General features: G+C 41.6%; 1 protein-coding gene across 3 annotated transcripts in view; it reads right to left on the bottom strand.

The window, feature by feature from the left end:
- The window catches only part of LOC308309931 (uncharacterized protein), a 157,073-nt gene that overhangs the window by 26,991 nt on the left and 115,631 nt on the right, over window positions 1-14,451 (bottom strand). For all 3 annotated transcript variants that reach the window (XM_080755912.1, XM_080755913.1, XM_080755914.1), the window contains 8 exons: window positions 13,698-13,805; window positions 3,622-3,675; window positions 3,269-3,376; window positions 2,921-2,974; window positions 2,193-2,246; window positions 1,359-1,412; window positions 1,217-1,270; window positions 405-512 (listed from right to left, as the gene is read on the bottom strand). In XM_080755912.1, coding sequence (XP_080612038.1) covers window positions 405-512; window positions 1,217-1,270; window positions 1,359-1,412; window positions 2,193-2,246; window positions 2,921-2,974; window positions 3,269-3,376; window positions 3,622-3,675; window positions 13,698-13,805 — 594 coding nt within the window. The remainder of the gene's footprint in view (window positions 1-404; window positions 513-1,216; window positions 1,271-1,358; window positions 1,413-2,192; window positions 2,247-2,920; window positions 2,975-3,268; window positions 3,377-3,621; window positions 3,676-13,697; window positions 13,806-14,451) is intronic.

Here is a 14,451-nt window from a genome sequence, read left to right as displayed (position 1 = left end):
TTGTTTCACATTCACGTTGATTATGTTTACCAAATAAAACAATAATGTTGCAACACCCCTCTTTTGGAGAAATTGTAACAATTTAAATTGGCCACCAGATGGAGTTGGAAAGTGCATTGCATGTGACCAGTCTACATGTTGGGGTGACAAGACAGAAATGAAGATACTTCTCAACACTACCATGGACAACGAGATGGCGACATAATAAGCTACCAACTGATTGACTGCAAACAAATGCGACCTTGGGCCAATGTGACTCCGTCCGTGCACTAGCTAGCTGGCTGAGGCACTATAGCCGCACACCCTCAACTGGGGCAGCTTTAAATGAATATGTCCAAACTAATACTGTAATCATAATGTAGATTTCCTTCACTACAATGGACTAGTGTGAGAAAAGGGCATACCTGTTCTCCTGCTGGGCCTGGGTTTCCTGGTTCTCCTTTCTGCCCCTCTAGCCCCGGTTCTCCTTTGGCACCCATTTCACCCTGAGGCCCCGTCCTTCCTACTGGACCCTGGCATACACATGATTCATCAAGCAAATTCATTAAAACATAATACTGTTCTACAGACAGACGGCAGTAAAGCTCAAAGGCCATTCCATTGTGGTCATCTGTGGGACAGCAGGTCCAACTCGCACTTTATATATAAGTCTCTGTGGACAGGAGCGCCGTCTCTGTCGGGCAGGAACCCCTTATCTTCAAGTTCTGACTTTTCTTTCTTCTTCAGTAAATTAACCCATTCTGACCGGGCACCCATTTTGGTGTTAGCATCATGTTATGCTTTACCTATTAAAAAATAGCAGATCTACAAGCTCATATCGCGCCACCGAGTGGCGCGATACGAGCTTGTAGGTCTGCTATTTTTGAAAAATTCGAAGAACGACTGACATTTTTAGAATCTGATCTCAGGTCAGAATGGGTTAATCAGACCAGTGTGTGTCCTGTGGAAACCTCGTATGAATCTGATCTCAGGTCAGAATGGGTTAAGGCCTCACTTGATCACACAACAGCGTCACACAAAAGCATCCGCCTACTTTTGCTATTTTGGAATTTGAATCCTGAAAAGTAACAGTTTTGGACCTACAAAGTTTCCACCTGACAGAGACAATATGCTAAATACATAATTGTATCTGTCATCCCCCCCCCCCCCCCCCCCCCCCATCGAGTGCGTGTACTCTTGAACGGAGTGGCTTTTCCAATAAGTAGGTAACACTTACTGGTGGTCCCAGCTTTCCCATTTCACCTCTGACCCCCGGTGCACCAGCTGGTCCCTATGAACATAATGATGGGGTTGTTATGTCATACTGTACATACACAGTGTAACAGTTATGACTGAAAGGCAGTGTATAGGATGTATACCTGAGAGCCCCTTAACCCAGCAGGTCCCATTGTTCCAGTGGATCCAGACTCTCCCTGCGAGAAGGATGTTCATTTATATGAATCAATCTACAATCACATTTTAGCGCAACGCAGTTACAAAATGAAGTATATTTCTCAATTTTGCTTTTGAGGGGCGCTAGCCCCTCCAATGTCCGACTTTGAGGGTGCGTCTAAAAACACAAACTTTGTGCTAACACAAACATTAAATGCCATTGATAATGAATGGCCAGTTTTACGTCATTGTCCCAACACAAATATTGAATGCCAGTGACAATGAATGGCCAGTTTTGAGTGTTTGTGTAAACAACACTCAAATTCTAATTGTCTAATTGAATTAGACGATGTATGATGATGTATGATGATAAGAGAGGCCCTCACTACACACAGGTGTGATATTTATCAGAGTTTAGTTAACTATAAATGTTATGAACTGGTGTGTACCAAAAGACTGTCCTGCTTCACAGGCATTGGTGAAAGCCAATTACCTACACAGCTGAAATAGAGAGAGAGCAATGAATGTGAAATAATAGGTTAATGGAGGAAACATGCAACAACGTTGCAACGTTTTTACTGATGGAATTGGGAAAACAAAACACAAGTTCAGGCTAATTGAGCACATTCCTGAGACCTGTTGCGGTTTTGTTAGATATAAAATCATAAACAGAACGTTATTTAAAAAAAAATATATATATAGGATATAAAATCTTAAGTAAGTTCATGTTCAGTTTCTCGATGAGCCACTTGATTGTAAATGTGGAATGCCTGCCTATCTCTGGCTGTAGGATTCATGTCATGTGTGAGAAGCATTATTACCTTCTGTCCCTGAGGTCCATCAAGCCCTGGGGGTCCCTTCAAACCCACGATGCCCTAAAAACAAGTAAAAACATATCAACTGTATTTTGATACACGGGTAAATTTACATGAACACATTGAACAAGGGTAAAATTCAAGGTCACCACGCATCACGCTGCAAGGTTACAGATCAGCTATTTTCAGTGAGTGACACCTACTGTATAGTATGTACGATTATGTATAACTCAGGCTTAACCCATCTGTTGACACCTCGTGGACGCAGAGCCAACCGCAGACCGCTGAGCCGTTTGTAGTGTAACACACGCTGGATTACATCCTGTTTGGGCGGCCATCTTAGATACTAAATAAATAGCGTCAATGCTAGCGAACTAAAATGAAGCTATCCTTGCTCTATAGAAACCAATGTTCCCATCTAGATCACCGGATAATCAGCAAAGACCTCCGAACATCGCGCGTTTTATCCAAACCATGGAGAGCTCCGTAGATTCAGCTTATCAGACGGAACGTTACGCCAGAAGCAGTTGCCGGTTGGATTCCAACTGGTGGAACCTTCCGTCAGAAGCAGTAAATTTGTTAAGACTGTGATTGCTCTCAAGTGTGATTATCAAAGTATTATGTGATTGTCTGAATCGCACAGCAAAGTCTGGAAGTCAACACAAAACATTTGCATGCTGGATCAATGACTATCAGGATTTATAGTTGGCAATGTCATTCTCTTTTTGTCTCACCTGCAAACCTGTCAAGCCCGCAGGGCCCACTTCTCCCATGAGCCCAGGTTCACCCTGTGTGACAATGACAAGTTCAACATGACATCGGCCCATCAATCATGCCCTGTGTAGAACAGGGCACTGTAGAAGTGGACTTTCTCTTTCTCTTTGTGTGTGTGTGTGTGTGTGTGTGTGTGTTAATGAGCATTGAACATTTTGCATTCAAAATAAAAAAGGTTATAAAGTAAGAATTTGCTAATCAATGAAAACTATTCTAGCAACTGAGGATGGTTAGCCACATTATATGTGTGTCATTTACACATTTAATTTAATTCATTCATTCATTGCATGGTAAAATATTATACTTGCCAGCAGTCCAAGGTGGCCCTTCTCTCCTTTAGGTCCCTTGTCACCACTTTCCCCTGGAGCTCCCCAAGGGCCCTCTCTACCAGAGAATCCATGAGGACCAACTTCACCCTAAAACAAAAACAAAGGTGAATAATGCATCACCAATTCAGACATTCTCAAATGCTAATGTTACCAACGAAAGATCACAAAAAGTAATCAATATATTATTAACAGTCAGTAACACTAATAGGCTATTACTACTACTTCTGCCACACCTGTGATTAATTTTGTTGCTACTCCTATTTCTACTACTGCTACTGCATCACTCTCACACCTACCACTACTAATAGCTGTAGTTCTTTAATTATATTCACCTTTTCCCCTTTGGGTCCGGCACCCCCACGTTCACCAGGATCACCGACATTCCCCTAGAGAGGAAATAAGACAAGCCAGGTTTCCTCATTGGAATTATCAGAAAGGTTCATGTGAAAGTGAGTAGTAGTCACATATATCTACTGTCTTTTTCTTTTCAGTGAATTATTATGTGCAATCTGTCCGCATCTGTCAATCTCACACATACCTGCACTGTTGCACATGCCACTATTTATATCATAGCTCAGATTGCTTGAGAGCTGTTGTATGATAGCCATACGGATACACCGGTATCCATCATACATCATGCCACAGCAAGTAGTCTAATTCAGTGGCCAGTTTACAGCTAAATTGTTAGCAGAGCTACCATTGCAGTGATCAAGAAAGAATCTAGACAGCCTATAGAGCTAGTCGGGCATACGGAGGAAATAAATAGACGAGTAGGCAGCAGCTCACATCCACTCCTTCAGTGTCAACACAACTGAGGCCAGCCATTTATTCAGCCAATATATACACAATGTTAATAGGCACTTCCTGTTAAGCGTTTGGCATTTCAGAATAAGGGCTTTACGTTTTACATATACACAAACAATAAAGATCACATCTCAACATAAATAATAATAATCTATCTATAAATGCACCAAGTCTCTGCCTGTGATCCATGTAACTCGAGAACCGTTTGTCCCACCGACTTCAAATCCGACACGCGCGCTCCACACCCCCACATGGAGTGCAGTGCTCGGCCTTGTTGTCCAGAACCTCCACAAAGGCCTCTGGCCGTGCTCTGATCTCCAAATATGGAGCTAGCCTGTTCTGACATCACAATATGTTCTGACATCTGAATAGACTCCATGTTTTGGGCATGCCTGACAAATAACTCCATATATGGGCATAGAATGGACACAGACATAATAACTGGGTGGGGCATGTTCTGACATCTGCATATAGACTCCATGTTTGGGCATGCCTGACAAATAACTATATGGGTTCGTCCCACCGACTTCAAATTCGACACGCATGTTCCACACCACCACAGGGCACTCCCAGTGCCCGGCTTGAGTCGGTCGGACCCACAGTTGTCCAGGACCGGCACAAAAAGCCGGTTGTCCAGAACCAGCACAAAAGCCTCTGCCCAGGCTCAGGACAGGGCCCAAATCCAGATCACCCCTATACGATCTCCATATATGGAGCTGGCCTGTTCTGAGTGACATCACTGGCATCACAATGGTGAGCAACATCGTCCTTTATTAGCCAATTGATCACACCTGATCACCCCCCCCAATGGGCACTGTTCCAGTAATAATATAATAATAATAATTCATATAGCGCTTTTCCTACTGTAAGTACCGAAAGGCACTTTAATTGCTCTGCTGTTGCTAATGTGCTGTTATAAGATTGTTTTCACAAAGTAATCGGATGCACAGCACCGTGGTTGCACAAGAGGTGTCGTGTCTTCCTGTTATGCAGTGTTGGGAAACTTCACCCCTTCGTGGTCTATAGGTCTTTTCACCGCATCGACGCAAAGTGTGATCATGTGACCAGTGGTTACTGGTACTGCAGTGACACCGGTACCATTTCCATGCTCACAAATGTGACACGTGACTAGCAAGGTTATAATAGTCAACTAAAACTAAATAAAAAAAACAAAACTAGAATGAAAAAAACATTTTAGTTAACTGAAACTAATAAAAACTCAAAATAAATTATAAAACGCCACACTTTACGTTGCTTGTTTTCATTCTGCACTGCCTGAAACTAACTGCATGTTACTTGGAAAATCAGACATGTTGAAAAGGATTATCGTAAAATATACAGAGCACGTCGGAAGGGTATAGGCCTATAAGGATCGGGCATTTGTGGAATGAGCAACACAGCTAAATGTGTGGGTAGCGCCCCCAAAACATTTGCCAAAATGGCAAGTGGTTCGTATTTATTTACCCTTGCAGCTTGGTTTGGTATGGAACAGTATCTCTCTCACGGGCAAGACAGAACTTGTCATCATTAAAGGCAATCTCAATGCAGTGAGATTCTGGAGCCAGTGACGATCCCATATCTTCAGAATCTGGGACCTAACGCCATCCTCCAGGATGACAACGCTCGCCCCATAGAGCCAGGATCACAGATCACCTCCAAAATGTAGGAGTGGAGACGTGAGTCACTGAGACGTGAGTCCAGACCTCAACCCAATTGTACGAGTATACGTGCTGTACGTGTGACGAACAGAACCACGTGTTGTTTTTTCCTTATTACTGTGGGAGAGTGCAATCAACCAATCCACTAAGCAACTCAAAGCAAGGCTTGGTGTACCAACCATTTACAATTTTGGCACATTTTTTGGGGGCGCTACCCACACGTATAACTGTGTTGCTCATCCACGAATGCCCGATCCTTACAATCTACACTCTACAGTATACATAGTAGACTATACCTCGTTGTACAGGTGACAACGATCAAAATGATAATGATAAAACATAATTCCAATAGGTATTTTCAGTTAATATTTTCAAATGGTATATTTTTAGGTTACTCAAATATATATAATAAATAATACTTACTCTGATCTTTTTTAATCCTATACCTGACAAATAAACCAAAAGGGGACATTCGGTAGGCCAATCAAGAGGCAGCGTGCCAATAGTCCGTTGCTGTATGTATACACTTTCACTCCACTACATTTCAAAAACCTGAACTACATAATAAATTAACCACTTTATCATGTCTTATTTTTCTAAATTTCAATACAGCCGTGTGTGTGTGTGTGTGTGTGTGTGTGTGTGTGTGTGTGTGTGTGTGTTTGTGTGCACGCGCGTGTGTGTGTGTGTGTGTGGCAAAGTCACAAATTGACACGTCGTAACCAGTAGATTTTCAACATAGTATTATGGGGCTAGTATGTGTGTTGTTACTGTTCTTTTATGGTCGTTCATTTAATTAATTTGTCATGAGTTGTCTACTTTTGTGTGTTTTCTGTTTTGTGTAGGCGAGCGTGTGCGTGACGTCATTAAAATGTTGTGGTACCGAAAAAATTAGCACCATTACACCAATATCCTGCAACCGTTTTGTTGGGTCATGTTGCATCGGTGTGGAGTCCGCTTCCTCCCTCTCGATCTTAAAAGTACTAGGAAGTAGAAGCTTTTAGAAGTAGAGCAGAGCAATTTACCACAAGAGAATGAGAATTAGCCAGATCTTGCCTAGAGCTCCTCTGTGAGATTGTGAGTATATTCACTATTATTAACAGCAGAAAAAGTTGAATCATTTCAATTCAATAATTGTGGTTGTAGTTAAAGGTGGTGTAAATGATTATTATTTTTGTTTTAGTTTTTTGTTAAAAACATAAGGCTGTACTGTACGTATTCTGAGTGATTTTGTTCAGTAACAGGGGTATCCCCAACTCTCCTGCTCTTTAGTAAACAGAAAAAATCAGTTGGGTCAACAGTTACATCCATTCAGGGGAGCGTACCCTTCAAATTTAGTGTACCGGTATTTCAATTCCAATTTTGTCTGCTTGCTTATTTGTTTATTTAATGACTTCTGATTTCAGTGTGCGTGTAGTATGGTCTTGCATAATTACTGTACAGAAACCTTAAAGGACGACTTTATTCTCTCCAACCAAGGTAATAAATAATAAAATAAATGACACTCGTCTTTCACTTTCTCTAATAACCTAAAACATGAACCTTGGTTGAAGAAAAAATAAAAGTCTTTTAAGTGCACATTATGGTATTCAACTGTTAAGGAGGCCAATGTGGGAATGTCTCTTGGAATGTGTAGGTTGTGTTCATCAGGAATAATCTAAATTGAGATATTTATTCTTAGCTTGTTATTGTCTCATTGGATGTCTTTCAGTGCTGAATAGCTTCCTCTCCTTACCCTACCCCCTTAGATAGCATTTCTGTAGACTTAGATAGCATTTGATACAGACTTATAGCATGTTATGTAGACAGCACTAGAATTGCATTGTATATAGTCATAGCACGCCATAGTACATATGTATAGCATAGTAGTATACAGTATATGTATAGTTTCATTATATAGATATTCCACTGTTACTTTCTTAGCTTACGCATGTTTCATGATAAATGCTTTCATGTGATGTATTCCCATGCTTTTGTTCTTGCTTAATGTAAGTCGCTCTGGATTAAGAGCGTCTGCTAAATGCCTAAATTGTAAATTGTAAATTGTAAATTGTATGGAAACATGTATTTACTTTACCTCACTGTTTCCAAAGCACTGGGTTGTGAGTCTAGGACCCATTTGTGGGTCGTGGACACGTTTTTTATGGGTCCCTTAATTTTTTTCTTCGTTACCTACATTTTGTTTTTAATTATTATTTCAAAGCATTGAATCTAATCAACTTGTTTTTTACTCTGATTTAGTGATTTGACGAAAGGCTGACACTGTGGAAGAGCTTCCTGCGATCATGGGCTTCCCCAACTATCATGGGCTGGATATGCTGTATAATGTGATGATTATTATTGCCGTTCTTACTGGTGTGGCTCTGTTTAGCTGTTGTGGTTGTTGTTATGGTGAGTACTACTACAGTAGATGGATTACAGTACATGTCGATTACAATCACTGAGCAACTACATACAAAATACTGATCAATATCAATACTGAGCATAGCAATTTAAAGGTTCAAATACAAAATATGTAACCTTTTTTTTTTTTTCAGCGTGTCACAGACAGCTTGCAAGGACCTATCAAAGTGGGGCTCATGGTGACATGCACATCCATCCATCCATCAATCTTCAACCGCTTATCCGTACTCGGGTCGTGGGGACAATGGCTCCACCAGAGCTACAACTGTCCCCGCAGCTGGATACAACTCTTCCAGACCTGACCATCCCCGCCTCCCCCCCTCCAAGATACGGTAGCTGGATGTGACTGTCCCTGCCACCAGGCTCGACCGTCCCCGCCTCCCCCCACCAAGGTGGGATTGGACTCTACTGTCCTCGCCACAGGGGCTGGACTGAGCTCAGCTGCGCCTGGCTTGGATGCCCCTGCCCACCGACCCGGACCCTGGAGGGTGCCAGGCCAAAAATCCCACTATCGGCTAGTTCCACTCTTGACCCCAGGATAGGAGGCCCCCCTCCGGTCCCAAATTGCGGCGCTCCGTAGCTCCACAGACACTACCAAAACATTAACTGTTTACTCTCCGGCCGATCAGCATGGCTCTGAATCTATACTACCTCCGTGACTTCGGTCAGCCCTGCTTTTCTACTGGTCCATGCACCTCCAACACACCTCTTAACACCCATGTATCCACCATTCCGACATTATTGGCAACATGAATTCACATTGAACTCAGCCATCTACACCCGCTGAATCACACCGTACCATCATCTTGCAAACTAAACCTTGCCCTATTTCATATCAGATGTCAGATATCATTCAAGTGGAAATCTCAGAAATTGATTGGGGTTTAATATGTTCCAAGGCACAAACACAAACTACCAATACTAGATTGAGACTAATTCAGTATAATTGGATAATGAGAACTTACATAACCCCGGAGAAAATAAATAAATTTGATCCAAACATTCCTGATTTATGTTATAAATGTGGGGAACATAAAGGTACACTGTTCCACTGCTTATGGGAATGTGAGGAGATTAAAACATTCTGGAGGTCTGTGGTCCATTATGTCTCTCAGATTCAGTTCCTCTTTGTCCTAAATTATGTATACTCAGTATTTATCCATTAAATTGTACACTAAATAGTAATGAAAAAATGATGACCGACCTTTGCCTGTTACAGGCCAGACGCTCAATTGCGCTATGTTGGAAGAATGTCAATGCCCCTACGATCGGCTTTTGGCTGAGGAACTTAACAACCAGTTTGGCACATGAGAAACTAACATAATATGTAATTAGGAAGAAACCTGCGGTATTCTATAAGATATGGGAGAAGTTCTTGGACTTCATTAAGCGAGGTGATATTGAAGAGGCTTTGGATGTATAGTGGTTAATTGGAGTAGTCGGCTGTGGGGTGGGGGTAGGGAACTGTGACGAACATTGTGCATTTGTTTAACTGTATGTAATATGTTTTATTTTCGTTTTATTTTTCGTTTTGTCATTTTTGTTCTGTATTTATTATTGTCAAAACATTTCGTGATAAGATTTTGTTTGTATTTGTGCTGCCATGGGGATGTGGGGGGGAAAAATATATGTCAATTGTTTTGAAAATACTTCTCTGTACTGTAAAAGAAAATCAATAAACATATGTTTAAAAAATATATATATATATGTCAGATATCAGATTAACAGATGAGCCCTCCTCCAAAAATGATATAATCTGTAGAGAGTTAATGGTAGTGCAAGTGTAATTTGAAAAGCTCTATATTGTGATAGTAGGCTGCTCATTGCTATAGAGTGTTTGTTTAGTAACAGGAGTCTCCATGTCTCTCCCGGTTTTTATCGAACAGAAAATGCATTTTCAGGTCAGCATACCGATTTTATCCAATCAGGATAGAGAAAGAAGTCAGGATACAGTAACAAAAGAAGTTTCGTTTTGACCACGAAATATCACCCTACCTCTAAAGCACAGCTCAAGACCTATTTTCTCACCATTGCCTTTAGTTGAGTTTTTAAATCTCTGTGTTGTTATTCGACAGAGCTGGAACGGATAAAAAATTCTGCCCTGACATTTGGCCCACCAGTACTGGCAAACACCACGCCGTCTAGGCACACACAAACAAACAAGCCACCATAGCGACTCTAGCCAACACCAACTCAGCACTCTCCTATCTAACATCAGGTTATTGAGCTCTACAGTGTTAGCTAAGCTGTCTACACATGTACTTGCACTGTTTTGATTGTTTCACTGCCTTTTTAAATATCTGTGTTGTTATTCATTTAATCACTGTTTTTTTTTCAAATAAACCGTTTGAGAACCAATAGTAGTAGTAGACTCATAATGTGTCAGTGTTGTAGTAAATCACTGTCATAAATATTCTGAAGAAAGCCTGGAGACTGACATTCATTCATAATAATTGTGTCTTATGATCAAAATAATAACTTTACTTTATAGTGGTGTGTAAAAAAGAAAATCAAAGATGTGCCCGGGACAAGACCAAGTCTTTGCCACAGACACATTTGTCCATGTACGGACATATCGATGACCCCTGATAAACGGCAGAGAGGGCCGTCCCGAAACTGGACAGTAATAGACACATCAAGGCTAGAAGCAGAGAAAGTTTACCGTTTTCATAGCATGTCATTGTCAACCTATTTTATAGGAATATGAAATAGCCAACAATGTCGCTCTGCGTTCCCTTTCTCCCATTTGCTCACTCTATTTGTAAGTGGTGCAACCACTTCCTTAAGTGACTTTGTGGAACTTTCTGGAACTCCCCCCCCCCCCCAACCACACGGAGTTGCACCACTTACTTCACACGGGTGTGATTTTTCTCTCTCTGACCCACATCCTTTCCCCCCAGTCCGCCAGTCACCAGAACGACTTCTTACGAGAAGTAAATTCTTCAAGGGAACTGTGGTTCAACTTCCTCTCTGGGGACCATGGGTGAGTGTGAGTAAGCAGTGTCTATTAATAGAAAAAAAATATGTTGTGTTTGCCTACACAGGAATATATACACTTTCACAGATTCACTTGGTCTGAAACTTAACTGCACGGGACATGCATTATCCGGGGTGCAAGAGCACACCTACACACATTGGGTTACATTTATAGGGTTTAAAGATCTTTGCTGAAACTATATCGAGTGTAGAACAAATAATTATTGGTGGAATTTCTGCTCATTCCAGAACAATGTAAGAGAGAGAGAGAGAGAGAGAACTGAGAGGAACAACATGTTGCAGCATTAACTTACAACATCGTGAGCAATGTGTTTGTTATCACTCAGAAATGTGTTGCAATGTGTTGCTTACGACTGGACAAGCTGAATCACTTGCGAGCCGACGACCTGCAACCAGGTAATAGGGCCTCTTTATCACTTCCAATTAACAGACATTACCAAATATACAATATGATCTAGTCTCGGTATCCAGGCTTTTATTTTCGTTCTTATTAGTCTCAAAAATACTAGTGATCCAGACCGATGCAACTTGTATCTGCACCGTCCTGCTACAGTTTTGTTGGGTCATGTTGCATCAGTGTGGAGTCCGGTAGTTTGAAGTAGAATGCTTTTAGCAGTAGAGCAGGACTATTAGAAATGCACTCTGTCGAGGTGCATTGCACACAGGTAGGCCATAGATGGCCTACTTGTGCGCAAGCAGAGCACGCAAGTACTGCTAACTAATGTCTATTACAACTGCTGTTCTAAATCCTTTAGACCCGTTATTGACCTTATACCAACCTTGAAGCGTACGTCAAACCATTCACAGACAATAAGGAACCACCAATCTTGCCGACATACATACATGTATACATACATACATACGTTACCTTTTACCCACCTAACATTGAAACATATCTTGACACATATCTTAATTACATCACCATCAATAGCCAATTAGAGACATGCATACCATACATACATACCACTTTTGGTCCAGCCGACCACAATACTTGCGCAAGTAATGAGGATGAGCCAGATCTAGCCCAGAGCAGCTGGATACAACTGTTCCGGACCCGACCATGCCCGCCTCCGCCCTCCAAGATACGGGAGCTGGATGTGACTGTCCCCGCCACCGGACTTGACCGTCCTTGCCTCCTCCCACCAAGGTGGGCTTGGACTTTACTGTCCTCACCATGGGGGCTAGACTGAGCTCAGCTGGCCCTGGCTTGGATGCCCCTGTCCACCGGACCTGGACCCTGGTGGGTGCCATATCCCCCATCTTCGGCTAGTTCCACTGGCCCTATAGTTAACGTTTTCCAGAGGCAAACATAGGAGGCCCCCTCCAACCCCAATTTACGGCGCTCCGTAGCTCCACGGACGCTACCAAAACATTGACTTTTTTACCTCTCTGGTCGATCAGCATGGCTCTGAATCAATACCTCTGTCACTTCCGGTCAGCCACGGTCTTCTTCTACGGGCCTTTCACTCCCCACACCATCCACTGCTAGCTCCCCCTGCTGTACTAATGTTCCACGCACCTCTAACACACCACTTCACTTACATTTATCCATCATTCTAACAATAATTGGCAGCAGGAATTCAGTCCCTGAATCACGTCATACCATCATCTTTTCATCATTTAATATCAGATCTTTAACAAACAAGCCCTCATCCTTAAATGATATAATCTGTACGGAGTTCAAGCACAGCTTTCAGGTATCTTTTTTGCTCGGTAAAGCACTGCCACTTTGTGCTGCAGTTATGTCATGAAAGGTGCTACAGACAGACAGACAGACAGACAGACAGAGCCCTTTAAAGGAGCGGTGTGCACCGCTCACAAATACAAATATTCATTAAACAATGAATGACCTTTAGAAAGTACAGTAAAGTAGTTTACCCAATTAGAAGAATAATTAACTCAATTGAAACCAAGTTTCAAATATCAACAGTTTATTAATGCTTATTTTGTTTAACTTAAGCCAAGCGTCTATGATGTAATCAAACACTCTGACTACGGCAATGGTAATTTGAGGTTCAGGTATTATCACTCATTTGTGTGTTTTGAAATGCCTTTGCATGTCTGTAGTCAGCTACAAAACATTGAAGCGTTGCAATTCTGCTGTTCTGCTGTCAGAGTTCTGGCAAGCTCAATGACACTAATGTCAGTGAACATTATCCGCTGTTGTGTAGGGTTTTTAAATATCATAATCATACTTCCAATTGTGTCACCCAATGGTTGCGTTGAGCAATACAAATTTTAGGGGACCACATATCAGTTAGAGTTGGAGCATCCATTCGAAACAATAATATTGACCCCCAATAACTTATCACCATTCATGGAAAATGGTCTAAATTTACTATATGTGTTTGATATTAAAGCTGTGAATAGATAACCGGGAAATAGAGCTTGTCAATGCAGTGCCGTACTAGCCTGGATCCAGCCCAAAGACCCCACCCACTCTCTGAGTGGACTGCGTCTCTCAAGAAAGCTACAGTCTGATAATCAGGCTAGTGCCGTACTGGAAAAAAGCCAACCTTGGTTCCTTAGCCAAAGGGTGTACTTACCTCTTTGCCAACTGGTCCAGCTGGGCCATGTAGGCCTTTGTGACCCTGGGGTCCCCTCTCACCCGACATCCCTGGGGCACCAAGTTTCCCACAAGGCCCCCGGTCCCCCTTTCACACAGGCCAAAAGGGATGGATATAAAAACTATTGGCAGATTCAAGATCAAGCAAATTTGGCTCAGTATCTACTATTCATCCCATGTCTATAAGACGTTATAGTATAAACGTACTTATGTTCTTATAATATACATTGCAATAACAAAAAAAAGACTCAATTATAAATTATAAATATTTGTAGAATGATTTATGAGATCTTGGGCTGTATTTTGCGTGTCTTAAGTACCAGGTCTTATTCCCTAACTTGAGTAAACTAAAGACCTGGAGGCGTGGTCAATGCTCTTTGGCCACTCAGAATAGCCAAATGGCATTGACCACGCCTCCAGGTCTTTAGTTTACTCAAGTTAGGGAATAAGACCTGGTACTTAAGACACGCAAAATACAGCCCCAAGTATATTAATACTATTTATAATTTACAGACATCATGGCCAGGATCATAGAACATTAGCAATATACTGTAAATAAAATGTATAATTATTATTATTATTATTGTATTATAATTTTCAGAGTTCGAATACATTATATAATTTTAGAATGCATTATATTCACTGTTATGATGCATTATATAGTGCCAACTCCAAAATCTCTTTCACGCCCCCAGCATGCAAAATGTTGATGCCCCATATTTAAAGTGTTAGAA

This window comes from Protomyctophum bolini (assembly GCF_963924005.1).
Source record: "Protomyctophum bolini genome assembly, chromosome: 22".
In the NCBI taxonomy this organism is placed as follows: Eukaryota; Metazoa; Chordata; class Actinopteri; order Myctophiformes; family Myctophidae; genus Protomyctophum; species Protomyctophum bolini.
Note: the sequence above shows the minus strand (reverse complement) of the source record. Positions and strands in the feature narration are given on the sequence as shown.